This window comes from Mustela nivalis (genome assembly GCF_964662115.1).
Source record: "Mustela nivalis genome assembly, chromosome: 3".
Taxonomy (NCBI): Eukaryota; Metazoa; Chordata; class Mammalia; order Carnivora; family Mustelidae; genus Mustela; species Mustela nivalis.
Window position 1 is genome coordinate 63,765,695 of NC_139022.1, and position 18,157 is coordinate 63,783,851.

Genomic DNA, 18,157 nt, shown 5'->3' on the forward strand with positions numbered 1-18,157 from the left:
TATCATCGGTAAAACTCACAGCCATGGTCCCAGCAGGGAAATGATCTCCTATTGATAGAGTTTTGTAGAGCGGCCTGGAAAATCAATTGTGACCAAACCTTTTGACTACGCTGATTTGGCAACCACACATAGCAATCGTAGTTGTGAATATCTAACCATGTTTCTTACAAATGTATGCCACCTTTACTTGCCAAAAATACTACATCCACCTTCTGATATGTATAACATAATGTAGTTTTTGAGAAACTTTCAGTAATACAAGTTTACCTATATTACGTTACCTTCAGTTGTGGTTCTTATGGAGTGTGAAAGGGTATTTGTCCCACTTGCTCAAACATCTATCATTTTTTCAAAGGCCATTAGGTGTTTGATCAAGGTTGCATAGCTGTTCTAGTATCGTCTTATAAGGAATTTTGTTAGCAACTGCAAATGAAGTGACAGGGGGTGCCTGGGTGGCCCAGTGGGTTAAGCCTCTGCCTTCGGCTCAGGTCATGATCCCAGGGCCCTGGGATGGGATGAAGCCGGGCATCGGGCTCTTTGCTCAGCAGGGACCCTGCTTCCCCCTCTCTCTCTGCTTGCCTCTCTGCCTACTTGTGATCTCTGTCAAATAAATAAATAAATAAATCTTTTTTTTTTTTAAGATTTTTTATTTTATTTATTTGACAGAGAGACATCACAAGTAGGCAGAGAAGCAGGCAGAGAGAGAGAGAGAGAGGAGGAAGCAGGCTCCCTGCTGAGCAGAGAGCCCGATGCAGGACTCGATCCCAGGACCCTGAGATCATGACCTGAGCCGAAGGCAGCGGCTTAACCACTGAGCCACCCAGGTGCCCTAAATAAATAAATCTTAAAAAAAAAAAAGAAAAAGAATGAAGTGACAGAATTTACTAATCAATTGAATGACTTACTAGGCTCCAGCGGAAATCTTGTCACTTTAAGTTAGAAACAATATACTTAGGGAATCTTATTAACTAGACTAAGATGGAAATTGTTATGTATATAAAAATAAATCCATCTTATGATTTACTATATGCTGGCTAACTGAACATAATAAAAAATAAATTGTACTATTTTTTTGTGTAACTTTTCATTTCATTTGATTAGAAGTCTCAGAGTATTTCAGAACCATTTGGTAATTTAGAAAAACAAAATTTTGAAATAAGATATGTTGAATTAGATGTTTTAAGTTTTATCAACTTTTCATGGGAGAGTTTTCCTTTATAAACAGGGCCTTTCTGGTCTCATTGACAAAACTGAACTGTTAAATTGGCTCAGGAAAAAAGAATAGATTTTTAGTACATATTTCCATTATACATTAAAAAAAATAGTTCTCCTTGTCTAATGAGCAATTATTAAAATCTGTGAGGTATAAAATATTTTAGATAGACAACCATATATTATAAAGATTAAAACACATGCATTTAATCACTCTTATGTCTGTAACTTTTGGTTTTGCTCTGCGAAAGTGATTTATCAGAATTTCTATTTATTTTTTTTAAATTGGCAGATCCAAATGGAAATGATTATCTTGTATGAGATGCAACCTCACTGATGGGGGGAAATAGCAAAATTTAATAAAGGAATGGTTAAATTTTAATTTATAATATATGCTTCATAGGCTCCAAACTTCTAGGAAGTGAAACCATGTTTTTGCCCTGGATATTCCTCCTGTTTAAAAATATGTAGCATTTTGAGGCACCTGGGTGGCTCAGATGGTTGGGTGTCTGCCTTCAGCTCAGGTCCTGGATCAAGCCCCACATTGGGCTCCTGGCTGGCTGAGTGGGAAGCCTGCTTCTCCTTTTCCCTCTGACTTTCCCCCTGCCTGTGTGCCCTCTCTGTGTCTCTTTCAAATGAATGAATAAAAAAGCCTTTTAAAAATATATATAGCATTTTGAAGGAGTGATTACACTGCTAAAACTTGATGAAAATAAACTGATTTCACATGGGGGTTGGTTTCTGACATTTGTTGGGTACAGGTCAGTTGGCATTAGAAGGTAATGTTTGTTGGTTTTATTTTTAAGAAAGGCCATCTTAAATTTGAGGGGAAAAAAACTGTCAATTACAGAGGTTTACAGAAGATTTTGAAGTTTTAAGATACTATTTCGGATTATTGACTTTAAAAACTAGGGTGATGGTTTCAGTAATTACTTCACTAAGACCCCATGGCCAAACCAGTTTCTTACATGCAGCATCAAAGGAACAAATATTTGGCAATTCCCCATTTGTTAACAGGTGGCCTTTTCCTGTTAGTGACTCTTGAATGAAGTGTGACTAACATTCTTTTCTTTGCCCATTGCCCCAAGAATGATTCCCAGTGAAACTTCTTGGCTTTTGGAAATTTTCACTTGTAATATAACAACAAGCAAGCAAATACATAATATTTAATATGTTCCAGACATCTTTTCTAAGTGCTTTAAATGTGTTTATTCACTGAATCCTCATGACAACTCTGTGTAGTAGGAACATTTTTCATCTCCATCTTAGAGGTGAGGAAACTGAGACGCAGAGAAATTAAGTCACTTGACCAAGTGACATGAGACTGGCAAAGCAGGCTTTGATCCAGACAGCTGGCTTCCAGAGGCTATGTTTTCCCCACCACGCCGTACGGCACCTAGGCAGAACCAGAGGAAGTTTCCCAAATTGTAGAGTTGCACAATTCCTGGGAGCTGTCAGGAACATGTATAGTGCATAATTCTGATAATACTGTTCATACTTTTCAACCATGTAACAAAGTGCTTGAAGGTATTCGAGAAGCAGACCTACACAAAACTCTAGAAAAAGAGCTGCTACCACTAAAAAGGGATGGTTGGCTTAAAATGAATGAATCCTTTCAAATTCTGTTATTTTACAGTTAATATTTTCCTGATCTTTTGGATAATGAGAGGGTTGTTATGGCAGAAAATTGTATACTGTGTGTGTTTTCTGTCTTGAAGGAGATTGACCAAAAGTAAAAATATGCTGCCTCTTGATACCCTTAGTGAATCTAACATGGATGTCCTAAGCTGCTTTTGCTAGTGATGGCATCAGTACTCTGATTTGTTAAATCTTTTTTTTCTTCACTGGATTTGTACTCTATTCGTTTTAGGAACAGTAGAACCTTATTTGTTTGTTTTTGTCCCAGTCTTTTCAAACCATGGATCCTGTCCTAGAATGCCGATGGACTGACTAGCTTGAGAATATGGATGGGCTACAAAGAACTCTTACAGTCCCAGAATCAGTTACCACCTAGGGTCTGCTGAGTCTCCTTGAGGGTGTGCTGCTGGTAGAGTATTATGTAAAGCAAAGCTTCTTGCCTTTAACCTGCAAACACATCACCTGGGGAGCTTATTAACACTGCAGATTCTGGGACGCTGGAGTGGCTCATTTGGTTAAGCTCCTGCCTTGGGCTCAGGTCATGATCCTGGGGTCCTGAGATGGAACCCGCAATTGGGCTCTCTGCTCAGTGGCAAGCCTGCTTCTTCCTCTCCCTCGGCCTGCAACTCCCCCTGCATGCACTCTCTCTCCACCAGATAAATAAATAAAATCTTAAAAACAAAACAAGCAAACAAAAAGAACAAAAAACAAAAACTGCAGATTTTGATTCAGTAGGTTTTTGGATGGGGCCTGAGACTCTGCATTTCTCACAAGCTCCCATGTGATACTGCCCCTGCTGCTACTGATCCCTGGACCACATTGTGAGGACAAGGCTATCCAAAAAGGTATCTGTTGCTATAGAGGGCAAACGAATTTGACTAGGTGGCCTGTCTTGCCATTGTATTCCTGACTTTTGAAAAGACAGAATTTACTTAAGAATATTTATAAACCATTTTATCAGGAAGTTCACAGCAATCAGAAAGCTTGATCTTACTCAAATACAGATCTGATACTGTCACTCCCCTGCTAAAGCCCTTTAGTGGCTTCCCCCTGCTTACCAGGTGGGGACCCTGAGACATGCGCAATGCCTGTCGTGCTCTGGCTGTGGCTCATATGTCCCACGCATTGTGTCCTGCTTCCTCCAGCTTAGCATGCACATTCTGGTCTAGGCTGTACATCCTAGATCTGCGTATTTATAACAGCAAAGTCCCTGGAGAAGTGTCTTGAGGAAAGAGGCAGCTACTGTTAATACCAAGGACCTTTCACTTGACCCTTATCCCAAGTTATTTTCTGCTGCAGAACCTCTGAAATGTTGTGGGATTCTATGCCTAGAATCTCTTTCCTCCCCATTTTCCTGGCAGCTGCGAATCATCTTTCAGCTCAAATATTACTTCCTAGGAAGTCACCTTTGGTCATTCTGTAAGGTCCCACTGTAATTCCTTTTGTAACACTTTCCATAGTTTTTAAGTGAATGGTTAATGGACATAATTGGGTACTTAATGTCTGTCTCAGCTGCTACAAGTTCCAGAAGGGCAGGGATGAGTCACCATTGTATACTGGGGCTTGGTCTGGTCCCCCACACTTCAGACTGATACTAAGCGTGTAGAACATGCTTCACAAGCATCAATTGAATGAACAAATGGAAACCAGTTAAATTTCCATGAAACAGTTCTGTTTCATTCATTTTTAAATGGAGGGCTAATATTGACCTTATACGTTCATTTTGAGGCTTAGGACAGTAAATATTTATAAAGTACCATTGTTTGGCACTTAGTAAGTACTTAGTTTGTATTCAGTTCTTTCCTTCTCTTATACTGGAAGCCTGGAAGAATATACCTGATGTATTTTTCTTCTCCCATCACTCCTCCTGTGGCCCAATTCAATGGTTTCTCCCTTAGCTTGTCAGTAACTCTGCCCTCTAAATGTACATTTAAACACCTTCTAGGAAGTGGGGCTTCTCCTTTGACACCTGTGTGTCTGAGAAGGTATTGCCCGAGCAGCTGTCAAGATGCTAGGGCATGAAGATGAGAACTGGGCCAAATAAATATTCCCAGGTTCTAAATATTACAACACTCTTTGAGAACCTTCACATGCGGCTTGGGAGACTAGTAGCATGAATTTTGCTGTAATGCTTCTCCTACGTAGAATCAAATTTAATCTGGCTTGACAGTGGCTGAAATATTTTATATTCTATCTCTTGATGACACCTAGAAAATGTCTAATTTAACTACAGGAACATGTGTCTTCTTTAGTAGTTAATGTGCTTCTAGTGTTAGCGTGCAAAATGATTGGGCATTATATTACAAGTGATACTATTATCATGAATTTATGTAGCATCTTTTTCCCCAACAACTCAAAGCGATTTAAAGTATTATTTCCTTTATGACCCTTGGATTATTAGGACCATTTTATAAATGATGAAACGTTGATAGAGAGAAATTGAATAAATTGCCACTTGGTGTTTAAGAGGTCCTTGTTAGAAGAAAGAAGGGCCATTATTTTGTGACAGTATATCTATTGTTTTTAAATGAATTCTAAAATAAAAAAACTCAGACTTTGTGAAGGTATTATTCTTAGAAATAAGAAGCAATGTTCTTCTGAATTAATTTCTGAAAATGTTTGGTTACTTGGTTTTATAAGTATGTTTTCCATTTGACTAATATTTAATGGGCCTCAACTAGGTACAAGGCACTGTTATCTGGAGAATACAATGATAAGTGTTACATGCCACATTGCGTTTTTATTTGGGGGAGTTAATTGCTGGGCGAAAATTGGAGAGGGCAGACCTTATAAAGTAAAGAAATAGAAAAAATTAGGTTAAGTTCAGCTGCTAATAAGTACCATGGAGTGCTTTTCTAAAACAGAGTGACTGAGGAAAGATTGACAGATTGGGTGATAGGCAGAGGCTGCCCTGAGGAGTGGACACCGACTCTACTTACAGGTTTTTTGGGAGTAGGTAGAGGATGTTTTTCAGTATTAGATATTTGAAATATATGTACACTTTCTTCCAATATTCTGGAATAGGAGCCAGCAAACCTTTTTACCAAGGGCCAGATAGTAAATATTTTAGGCTTTGTAGACCGTGGCATCTCTGTCACAACTACCAAACTCTACCACTGGGGCATACAAAAGGTTACAGGCCACCATAAGCGAAGGAGCTTGGCTTTATAGGGGAGGAACTAGTTTTCGTCAGCCATCTTAGGGTTCCTGATTGTATTTCAAAATTTAACTGACAAACACACATTAACAGGAGAAAAAGCGTAGAAATTTATTTAATTCAAGTTTTACATGACACAGGAGCCTTCATAAGGACATGAAGATCCAAAGAAACAATTTAACTGGGATATTTTTATGTCAGATTTGTTTAAGGAAGAGCAGACAGTCATGGGGAAACATGATAGGTCAAAGAGTATAAAGTAAATGTAGTAAGTTGGGGGAAGCTTAGCAAGACCTACTTGTTAGGATCCTTCATAGTGTCCTTGGACTTGGGAGATAATGATGCTCCCATCCTCCCGGTATAGAGAGGGCACCTGTCACATGTAGATTTTATGAGCTGTTTCGGGAGCAAAGGTCAGGGGGAAGGTCAGAGTGACCTTTCTGCTTCTGCTGTTTTCTCACATTCCCTCAGCCTCAAATAGTCAGTATGTTGAGTATTATATTTGAGGTAGCATGTCTGATTCCCATCAGCTGTATTCCAATGAAGGTTTATTTACTCAAGCTGAAATTTGAATTGCACATAATTTTGTGTGTCACAAAGGATATCCTACTTCTGATTTTTTTTAACCATTTAAAAATGTGAAAACCATTCTTAGCTTGTGAGCTGTACAAAAGCAGGCACTGGTCTAGATTTGTTGCCTGAGCTTGCCAACCCTTGTTCTAGAATATTGTGCGGCACCCAAGCTCCCACGGTGACTTCCTCACCTCTCTGCACTGTAGTCATTTGGAGAGGAGACCTGCATATAGCATTAGCATGGCACTTTTAACTTCTCTCCCAAGGTCTGGGTAGACATTTCCACTGGGGAGATAGGCTTGGTATCGCCTACAGAAGGAATTGCCCTTCAAAATAGCTTTAACTGGGTTTGACAATATATGGACATCTAGGGACCTTGTGTATCAGGGAGCTCAGAATTATCCCTTACTACCAAGGGCTGCCACCTACAGAATTGGACCAATTAGTCCACCTATGCTTAGAGGTCATCAGATCCTGCCCAACGTATCAGGGTCTTTTCTTGGTGCAACTTGCTTACAGGGCGATTACCCATTTAAGAGTGAAGAGTGATTAAAAAAAAAAAAAAAGTGAAGAGTGATAAGATGTTAACAAGGCCAAACTTTACTTAAATAAACCAGGTGTTTATAACTTGGAGAAGAAAAGCCTAGAGGAGGCAGGAGAGCTAGCCTCATATGTTTTAAATATTCATATGAGAAGAAAAAAAAGTAGGCTGTCCAAGTAAGTTAAAAGGATATGGATTTTGGTTGTCACTCTGTCAGTCAGAAAACCTGAATTTTCGTCCCTAATTGTACTTGAGAAAATTATTTACAACTCTCTGCTTCTTTTCTTTATCTACTAAAGAGATAGAGTCGATTTCTCTAGTCCTTTCTGATAACAGTGTTCTATATGTTTCTTAAAAATGCCAGCTTGGTAACTTGAGCTGCCCAGCAGAGGGACGGGCTGCCTGGTTGGTAGTGGGAATCCTACCACTGAGAGTATTCAAAAAGAGGGAGGTCACAGTTGTCACAGATACTAGAGGACTTTTTATTCATTCACTCAACAAATGTTTACTCCTTTGTTGACCAAATATTTACTGACTTCTCTGTAAGGTGCCTGCCAGCCATATAATTTCATTGTGTTTCTTAATCAGTTAGAACTTGGTATGTATCTGTGGGTTAAGAATCAGGTTTTTTTTGTTTTTGTTGTTTTATAAAAAGATTTTTATTTATTTATTTATTTGACAGACAGAGATCACAAGTAGGCAGAGAGGCTGGCAGAGAGAGAGGAAGGGAAGCAGGCTCCCTGCTGAGCAGAGAGCCCGATGCGGGGCTCCATCCCAGGACCCTGGGATCATGACCTGAGCCGAAGGCAGAGGCGTTAACCCACTGAGCCACCCAGGCACCCCAAGAATCAGTTTTTGAAGACCTGTTTTGGCTGTGCTTTGTTATCCTTGCCAATGTCCAACTGGTAAGAATCCTTCTCTGCTCCAAAATGATTCAGTTGAGTTAAAATTAAATTCAATTTTGGTGACAGGATTTCTTTTCAAATTGGCAATCTCCTTACACAGTGTAACCCTTTGTACTTCTACCTTGCTTCCTTTTTCCATTGGTACTGCTCACTTTCATTTGCAAACCTAAAGGGCTTGAAGTTAATTTAAGAGTGTATTTGTAAACATTAGTGCCAGGATTTCTAGATTCAGTTTTATAGAATAGTAGTCCTGCTAGATGTAATACTAAAAAGGATTTTATGGTAAAAAATGTTTAAAAAAAAAACACTATATACTAAAATCCCTTCTTTGGTGAGGCACAGGGCTCATGAATAATTAAAGGCTCTGAGAAATCCTGCAGAAAACCAAAGTGTTTAATATTGAAGCTAGCACTTCCAGAACGTACGCACTGCTAACCATTAACATCCCATGAAATGCACTTTGAAGAAAGTCTTACTTTGTGAAAAGCATAGAGAACTCTAGAAGATAGATAAAGATAAAACTCTTTTGCAGAGGTTTGCCTATCTACACTTACAAATTTGTAGATATTGCAAAATAATTTTTTAAATTTATTTATTTGTTAGAGCACAAGCGTGGGGTTGGGGTGTGGAAGGCAGAGGGAGAAGCAGGCTCCCCGCTGAGCAAGGAGCCTGATGTGGGCCTCCATCCCAGGACCCTGGGATCATGACCTGAGTTGAAGGCAGGAGTTTAACCAACTAAGCCACATACATGTCCCAATTTTGTGTGTTTAAAAATTATGTGGGGGATGCCCAGATGGCTCAGTCGATTAAACGTCTGACTGACTTAGGTCATGATCTCAGGGTCCTGGGATCGAGTCTCACATTGGGCTCCTTGCTCAGTGGGGAGCCTGCTTCTCCCTCTGCCTGCCTCTCCTTCTGCTTGTGCTCTCTCCCTCTCTCTCTATTTGATAAATAAATAAATAATAAATAAATAAAACACACAGAACTGCCTGTGCTTCTCATGTAAAGATGATCAGTTTTCAAGGAGTTGGGAGTCCATTGTCTAATTTTAAATCTCTAGTGAATGTAGCTATTCTTTTGATGACTTAGAGAGTACTTTCCTATTTTATTATTACATGTCAGCCTCTTTAAGATTTAGTTTCTTCACATGTTTAAAAAAAATGGAGGGGCATCTGGGTGGCTCATTGGGTTAGGCCACTGCCTTCGGCTCATGTCATGATCTCAGGGTCCTGGGATCGAGTCCCGTATCGGGCTCTCTGCTTGGCGGGGAGCCTGCTTCCTTCTCTCTCTGCCTGCCTCTCTGTCTACTGTGATCTCTCTCTGTCAAATAAATAAATAAAATCTTTAAAAAAATGGAGATAATATCCAATTTGTAGAGTTTTTGTGAGGATTTAAATAAATAGGTGAATGTATGCAAAACACTGAACCTAGAGCCAATGCCGTGGTGAATATTCAACGAAGACGTTTCTCCCATCTCTCTGCAATCGTAGCCCTGAATTTGGGACTGTGGATAATCAAAAGAGGTAAAAATCTGATGTTTAGTTTCCTTGGGTACTGAGGAAAATAGCACAGAATAAGTCAGACAAGCTTTAAATTGCTTAGAGCATTTTAGAACATAAAGCAGGAAGATAAGTCCCAGGAAAAACTTGGGAAAGAAGATCTCTGTAAAATAATAATTTTTTTTCTGGTCTTTGTAGTTTAAGACCCATTTCACAAGACTTTTTCTTTAAGATTTTGAGTTTTGCCAAAGGAAGAACAGTTTGAAGGGGGAAAAGTAATAATCAAGCCGTGTTTAATCAAAAACTTCTAAATAAATGGAAGGTCTTTGTATCTATTGTTACCTTTTATACAACAGACTTCAAGCTAATATTCAGGTCAGGTTTCAATTTTCATTTTTGTTAATTTTCGTAGTGAATTAGGCTGTGACATTCAAATTTACTGCTTCTTTAAAGCAATTTTCATATGATAATCCACCCCTGTGGAGTGCATCTCGGGTATTAACTTACCTGCCTAGTGTTTTAGGTTTGGAGTCCTGGTTTTATATGCTCCATTTTTTCTTCCTGTACTTTCTCTCTAATACCTGTGTCTAAAGTGAGTCTTTGAGCCTCCTCCCTTTGGTTAGGGATGCTCGTTAGAGCCTGGTTAATTCAACAACCCTCAGCTCATGGCACTCTGCAACAACATTGCTGCCAAATCCATTTTAGTGACTCAGCAGGAGCTTGTCATTAACAGCATTTTTGTAGAAAGTAAAAATTAAGCCGTCTTGGAAAGCAAGTGCTAAGTATACCACGTATGTGTAAATCTCTGGTAACAATAAACATAGTCTCCTGGTGGGTTTGTGGTGGAGCTGCTCGCCTGATACCACCCTTCCCTTGAAGCCCTAATGAGTTCGGTTCTCCATCATGTCTGCTGTGAAAAGGGCCCTTCAGTGTTACTGAAAAGGCAATCTGTTTTCAAATCTTATATTTGTTTATAGAATGTATAAGACATTTGATAGATAAAGGAGAGGCAGATGGAATTCAAAATAGCAGCTTTATTATTGGTAAAACCTGGGTCAGAAAATATGGCTTTAAATATGGCTTGCCTACACTGATCTCCAGAGTTAAGTTGATCCTTCTGTCCCTCCAACTGCTCTAGCTGACCCCTACCACCAACAGAGCTGAAAGCCCTGGGATTCCCTTGCAATAGCAGAACCAGCCCTAATAGACCAACAGAGAGGAGAACAGACCAGGGAGTGCAACAGACCGGAGGTCCGGTGGGCCCCAAGCTCACCACTGAGAAGAGTCCCCACTCCTTCCTTACCTTGAGGTGTGGAGAAAGACAGGAGTGTGACTCATATTAAAGGGGAAAACAATACGGAGTACAGGCCTTGGTTAGTTGTAGACCTGATGGGAAAATACCTCTTGGGTAAAATTATTGATTGAGGGAGATGAGGCTAAATGGCCAACATTTGTCCTAACAATGGATACTTTATGTAGATCTACAACTCATTGATTTTTATGTCTTTCATGACTGAAGATTCTATAAAAACACACCTGGAGGATTTTACATCAAATAAGCAAGAATCTGGTCCAGAAGGCAGGGGGAAAGGAAAAGGAAAGGGCTAGATCTACATGTGGAGGACAAGGGAAGGGACTACCTTAAAAAGAAGGCAAAAATCATAGAACTCTAGCTGAGTCTTCTTGAAAGGAATGGGGGATAGAAGAATAAAAGAGAACACAGAGGAAAATTCCTGTAGTATGAGAAATTCACGGTCTAAGGAAAATCAAGGTTTGTGCATGAGCGCCTCGCAAAGGTGTACTGGTCTTCACCTGGTTTCCAGGGCACAAACCTTAGAAACATCTAAAGTCCGCTGAGGCTCCCTCTTCATTCAGACCTTCTTAGACAGTGGGTGAAGTTCGACTTAGAAATTGCATTGGAATATTGGAGGTAATAGAAAATGGTAAGTCTGGATTTGTGAGGCATGGTTTATGGAGGACTTTAACCAACTGAGCCACCCAGGCACTCCTATGGAGGACTTTAAAAGGTAGCCAGTAGAGTTAGATTTAATGCATATTCTGGGGATTGTTTTGATTAAACTAAAAGGTAAAAACAAACACAAGCGAACAAAAAAAACCCTAAACTGTAATTAATAGTATTGGGAAAAGGGAAGGCATGCAGTTGGGAAAAAAATATATATATATATCAACATTTGAGAGGCACCAGGGGGCCAACTCAGTTAGAACAGCATACAACTCTTGATCTCAGGGTTATGAGTTTGAGGCCCATGTAGGGTGTAAAGATTACTTAAATAAATAAATAAATAAATAAATAAATAAATAAAACTGTAAAAAAATCAACATTTGATTCACTAAAAAAATCAACATTTGATTCATTATGGAAATGGAGTTAAGGGGAGAGACATATTTAATTTATAATATCTTACAATTCAGAGAAGGAGTACAAATTTCTAAGGCAAGGAACCTGGAGATGAAAAGACAATGGTAGGGTGTTAGTTAGAAATAGAGACTACCGCAAGGAGCATGAAAGGGACAGGTTAGATCTAGAGGTGATAAATTTACAAACTTCTTCACAAAAGTGGTATTCGAAATCAAAAGATAGCGGAATAGCTGAGCTAGGTGTGAAGCAGGAAGGTTCAATGAAGGCTAAGGCCAAGGTTCTGGGGGAGCCTCCACGGGCTGATGCCACTTCTCCCTCACTACTGTTTCTATAAATAGTTTTATTTACAGCCTTGACCCTGCATTCGCATAGTATCTATGACTGGTTGTATGTTATGACAGCAGAGTTGAGCAGCTGAGACAGAGACCAAATGGCTTGCAAAACCTCAGATATTTACCATCTGGTCCTTTATAGAAAAAGCTTGCCAACCTGGTTCAAGAGGATCAAAGAGAAAGAGCTATAGAAAAGATGAGGCACCATGAGACCAGGAGAACATAGCCATGAGGAAGTCAAGAGAGAAGAGGGTTTCCAAGGAGAAGGTAACTAGAAAAGATACAGTATTATGAGGAGGATGAAATTGGGGGGAAAAAAACCTTTGAATATTGTGATAAGGAGGTAAATGTCATCTCAAAAAAATCCAATTTTGAGATGGACCAAAACCCAACAAAAAATACTCAACAGATTTCTTTCTCTTTCTCCCTTCTGCTTTTTTTGTTTCCTTTGTTGGGATGAAAACCTTAGCTCCAGGTCCTGGGAAGATGGCTCTAGACAAGTTGCACATTCAGAGAAAGTCTAATAGTAATGACATGGACAAAGATAGTGTGTGTGGAATTGTAGAATGTTCTCAGAAGTTGAAGGATGTTGCATGAAGACAGCAAATTACCACAGGCCGAATGTCTGGTTTGGACCGAGTACTCCTCATTCAGAGGTTCCTGTAAAAAAAAAAAAGAAAAAATGGCAAAGCAGACTTTGAGATGTTGGAGATTCTATTTTAATGTAAACAGCACAGGCAAATCCTTACTCCCTTTGTGATCTTGGAGCAAGTCACTTCATTTGTTTCAACTGCACTGTGTTGTTCTGACGATCCTGTAAAACTGGGATCATCGGGACTCGTTCCGTGGAGTACTGTGAAGATGACACGAGGTCTGTAAAGCAGTTCATGTGATGTTTGGCATACAGAAAGTACTTTGTGAATAGTAGCTTCGCTTTCAGAGCTGGTATAAACCTCTTTTTCTAAACTCAGATATAAAAGACCTATCAAAATCCCCTATTGTCTGCAAATCAGTGTTATGAAAATTCTGGGTCCCATCCTTCCAGGCTGGCAGAACACTTAATGCCCTTCTTAGGGCTCATACCCCAGTCCCAGGGTGGTGCTGAGGTCCCTGTGAGGCTTTATTGGTCATCAGTTACCCAGGCACCTCGTTCAGTTGCAGCCGTCAGGTGGGGCTTGGGATCTCCAAGGAGACCTAGAGGCTGTGTCAGATGCTGGCTTCCCTCGGGGCCCCAAACTGACCAGCCTCCCTGGCCACTGCTACTTGCCGACCCAGGGGCTTTGCTTTCCAGTCCCAGAGCATCTCCTCTTTCAGAAGACACACACTATTCTACTTTGGTATCATGCAGTGGTGCCAATATTTTACTTTTTCGGCCTGCAAAAAAATGGCTATTTCACATAGTTCAAATAATGATTTGAAAGGTTTAGTTTTCTTTCCTTCCTTTTTCTTTCTTTCTTTCTTTCTTTTTTTTTTTAAATCCAGGAAGGCAACGGACTTCAATGTCTATTTGTGCTTTATCAATAGCAAAACCCTCTGTGGCAAGGAAACAGAAACAGACTACCTTATTTCAGGGCAAAGGAAAACAGAGAAAAATTTTAAAATAATCATATTTCATTGAAGCATCTTGACACGTTTATATGGTAATAACAATAATGATTATTTTTATTGTAATTATTGCTCATATCCCACCCCCTTTCTCCAACTGTATCCTCTCTGCACGGTTCACTTCACGGAGCCTATAGATTATTCATGCTGTGTTGATTGACTAGCTTTGTCTCCCACCTCCTGCACACCTGGCACACTTCAGCTGTGTCACCCTGCCGGCAGCTACCTGCCTGCTCGTCATTCCACTAACCCTTCTGTGTTGCTGGGAAGTGCCCGCTCCTCAGACCTGTCATGCTGATAAACTTCTACTCCTTAAAGACTGAACCGAGACAGGCTCTACTCTGTGTTCTCTGAAAAAATTTAAAGCATCATATTCTATATTTTTGCAGTGCCTTATTCTCAAACCATTTAGACTTAAGGTGATTGAATAAGTTGTCAGCTAAACTCAGACACTTAAAAGAAGTTGCTAGCAGTAATTATGCCGGAACAACAGACATAAACCAGGAGCGCCCAGAGAAAACCAGAGTGTATGGTCACCCTACTTCTCCTTACCTTGCAGTCCCCCCTCCCCTTCCCTCCACAAACATATACATCTACACGGTCAGTAACTCCCTGGAAGGCATAGGCCTCAGCATCTAGGATAATATGACGGCTGACTCATTAACTGATTAATTAAACCATGGGGATTTTGTTGGAGGAGAACATTCTAGACTAGTGAAATAGCATAAATGAACAAAAGGAGATGGGAGGGAACATTTATGAGGAAGAGCAAGTAAACCAATCTGTGTGGAACAGATATTTGGGGATTGGAATATAATTGGGGAAAAATATTGTGCCAACTCTTTGTTGTCAGGCTAAGGAATTTCAGGGGAAGGTTTACACATGGGGGAATGACAGAAAGGATAGCTGACAGTTGTATGTCAGAGGAATTTGAGGGAGAGAATGACAGAGAACTGCTGAAACTTTTTGAATAAAAAAGATGGAAATACGAATGCCTAGATGAGGACTCTTTGTCTTTTAACCTTTTATGCTTTAGACTGCCAGTGCTAGAAACACAAATTAGCCTGGTTTAACAATTTAGGGGAATGTATCAGCTCAGTTAACACAAATACATAGGCATTGCTGGATCCAGGTTTTCAGGGTCATATCATATCATCAGGGATAGTCTATCTCTTGGTTCTACTTCTTACTGTGTTGCATTCATTTTAAGTCAGGTCCTCCCCCAGAATCCCCATCAGTAACTTCCAGTCTACTTTCTACCACCTTAGCAACTCCGTGGAGATGGAATGCCACTTCACCAATAGGCCTAGCAAAAATTCAGAGGAAGGTTCTCTAGATCCTGAAAATCAAATCACAGAGGTAAAATTATCCACAGGAAATATAAAAGTCATAAGCTTTCAAATGAGCATGGAGAAGAACTGTACTCATTCCAAAATGATGTAGATTCTATTTATTCAAGATACTTAAAATATAAGACACAAGATATGTTTATTTATTTGCTCCACTTTAATTCCAGCATAGTTAACATACAGTGTTATATGTCATCTTTAATCCAATAAATATTTTTACATATTATGATATTGGCATATCATGCTAATAGTCCAAACCAAATAGAAATTATTATTTCACCTTTCCAGTCCAACCTATAAATACAATCGTGTAGGGACTTATGATTACTTGTCTTTGAGGAAGACATAATGGAGCCAGATAAGGGCTGAAAAGGGCAATTAAGGTGGCTCTGTCTTTGTGGGAATTCCTTAAATAGTTTTACTAAGGAACCAATTGGTAAATCGCCGTGACAGAATCTATGGATAAATCGCCATGACCGAAACATTTATAAATTTATTGTAGATTTATTTGTAAATTTATTTGTAAACATTTGTAAACCTATTTTATTTATTTGTAAAACTATAGCATAATTCTGGGAAGATTGTAACTGAATTTTCATGAAATGTATGTTCTGAATAAAGGGTACAATAATGTTCAGAACACAAATCCAAAAGAGAGATACAAAGATTGAACTGGATTTACACAGGTTTTGGAAAACAAAAGAATATGTGTTGAATAATTCTATTTGGTGATCAAGTTATATATACATATATTCATTTATGTATATCTGTATTTAATATAAATGAAACACTGCATCACAGGCTATCACTTGTTGATGGGTTTTGGCACAATTTTAATTTTCTTAGTTGTCTTTTTTTGTTCGTTTTCTAATTTCTAGAATGAATGTATATTAATTTTTAATGACAAAAGGAATAAAAATTTTTAAGAGAAAGAGAATTTTGACCTAAAGGTAAGCTAGCTTTGCCTTTTGAAATGATGTCATCGTGGCCCTTCTCAAAATTTTCCCCCTACAGATAGCACAAGTATCTCAACAACAATATTGAGTTGGGTAGGACACTACTCTGAAAGAATGTGTCATTTCTCTTATATGTAAATATTAATCAAATACAGCTTTACTGCTTTATGCTTGGGTAAGTGATAAGTATTTATTTATTTTTGAGAGAGAGACAGGGAGAGGGAAAGAGAATCTTTTTGTTTTTTTTAAAGATTTTATTTATTTATTTGACAGACAGAGATCACAAGTAGGCAGAGAGGCAGGCAAAGAGAGAGGAGGTGGGGAAGCAGGCTCCCTGCCAAGCAGAGAGCACGATGCGGGGCTTGGGACCCTGGGATCACGACCCAAGCCGAAGGCAGAGGCTTTAACCCACTGAGCCACCCAGGTGCCCCAGGGAGAGAGAATCTTAAGTAGGCTCCACACTCAGTGCAGAGCCTGATGAGAGGCCCAGTCTCACTACCCAGAGATCATGACCTGAGCCAAAATCAAGAGTCGGACACTTAACTGACTGAGTCACTCAGGTGCCCCAAGTGATAAGAATTTACTCACATTCACTGATACCTATCTGACTAAATCAGTTTTTTTTTCCAAGAACGTATCTTTCAAGAACAAGCTTGTGATACAGACAATAGTCTGAATCAAGAATCCAGCTTGATAGAAACCATCTTTAAAGTACTGTACCATTGCAATTTTTCTCCACAAACATTTGGAAATGTTTTTGTGAACTACATGGAAGAAGAACAATTATGGGACTTTCTATATAATATCCCAGGTATGAGAAATTTACTATTTGCAGAAGTGTTTTATAGATAATTAAATAAAACTTTAAAGATGTTTTGAAGATTTTATTGATGTCACATTTGCTGAGTCTGTTGTAAAAGTTTCTCTTACATTTGTTTTTCGGTATAAACATTTCCTTGAGAATCATTAACCGTTAGGTCCTATCAAAATATAGTATACTTGGGACAAGATGAAGGGAAGATTGGGGTGAGGGGGAATTATGTAATACAGATTTTCTTTTAAAATTATTATTAGAAAGTGTCCTCACAAAATTTTAATTTAATATTTACCATAGATTAAGTTTTGCTATTGAACATACAATATTTTGAAAAAATATTTTGTGATTCTTAGATGTGTTTATTCAACAGATAGGCAAAACCACTGGTCAATTTTCTTTAAATGTGAAAGGCATTTATTATTATGACCATAGTGGCTCTGTCTCTACAAAGCCAGTACGTTCTGTTGTTCCTTTGGGGACCATATGTTTTTCCATTTGTATTGTTCTTCTGCCTACAACTAGAATGGATGATAAAGCCAGAGCAGGTTGGTTTCTGAATAGAAAGTGTTCCTGGGTTTCCCCATCTTCTGGGCCAGGTGGAAAGGTGCTTACATTATTTTATACTTAATATCCTGACTTTAATTCTACATAATATCTTGGGAAAACAAAGAATGAAAACTTAGTAGTTAGTCCATTAACTATTTACATCATTTACATTTGGCTGTCGGCCTATAAACTGTTTTATATACTGTTTTGGAAACTGCATTTCCATAAATTATTTCCTGGGACCCATATAAAAAATCTAACTTGTTCATATTCATGGTTTTGTTCTTCCTGGACTTTTTCACTATCCTCTAGACGTTACTTGAGTATCTTTTTAGCTAGTTTAAAAAAGTCATTATGTTACATCTTCTCTTCGTCATTATCCCTGAAAAATAGCAATAGATAACTTTTTGTAATGATTTTAAAAACCTGAATCTATTACTTAATGGCTGTGTAAAGTTTAAAGTTTTAAAGTTTTATCTCCTAGTTTCCATGTATTTCTTATGTCTACCTCTTTACCCAAAGGAGGGACAGTTTTCAGGTTAGAAAGACTTAGTTACTTCTGATGTAGACTTTATGGAAATGAAAGAAAAATAACCTTGAAAGCTCTTCCACCCCTATTGTTTTTAGTTATTCAGGTAAATTGAGAG

General features: G+C 38.8%; 1 protein-coding gene across 7 annotated transcripts in view; it reads left to right on the forward strand.

Annotated features, from left to right (window-relative positions):
* KIAA0825 overlaps window positions 1-18,157 on the forward strand; it is a 405,355-nt gene that overhangs the window by 161,379 nt on the left and 225,819 nt on the right. For all 7 annotated transcript variants that reach the window (XM_082723954.1, XM_082723960.1, XM_082723959.1 and 4 more), the window contains one exon: window positions 16,779-16,958. In XM_082723954.1, coding sequence (XP_082580080.1) covers window positions 16,779-16,958 — 180 coding nt within the window. The remainder of the gene's footprint in view (window positions 1-16,778; window positions 16,959-18,157) is intronic.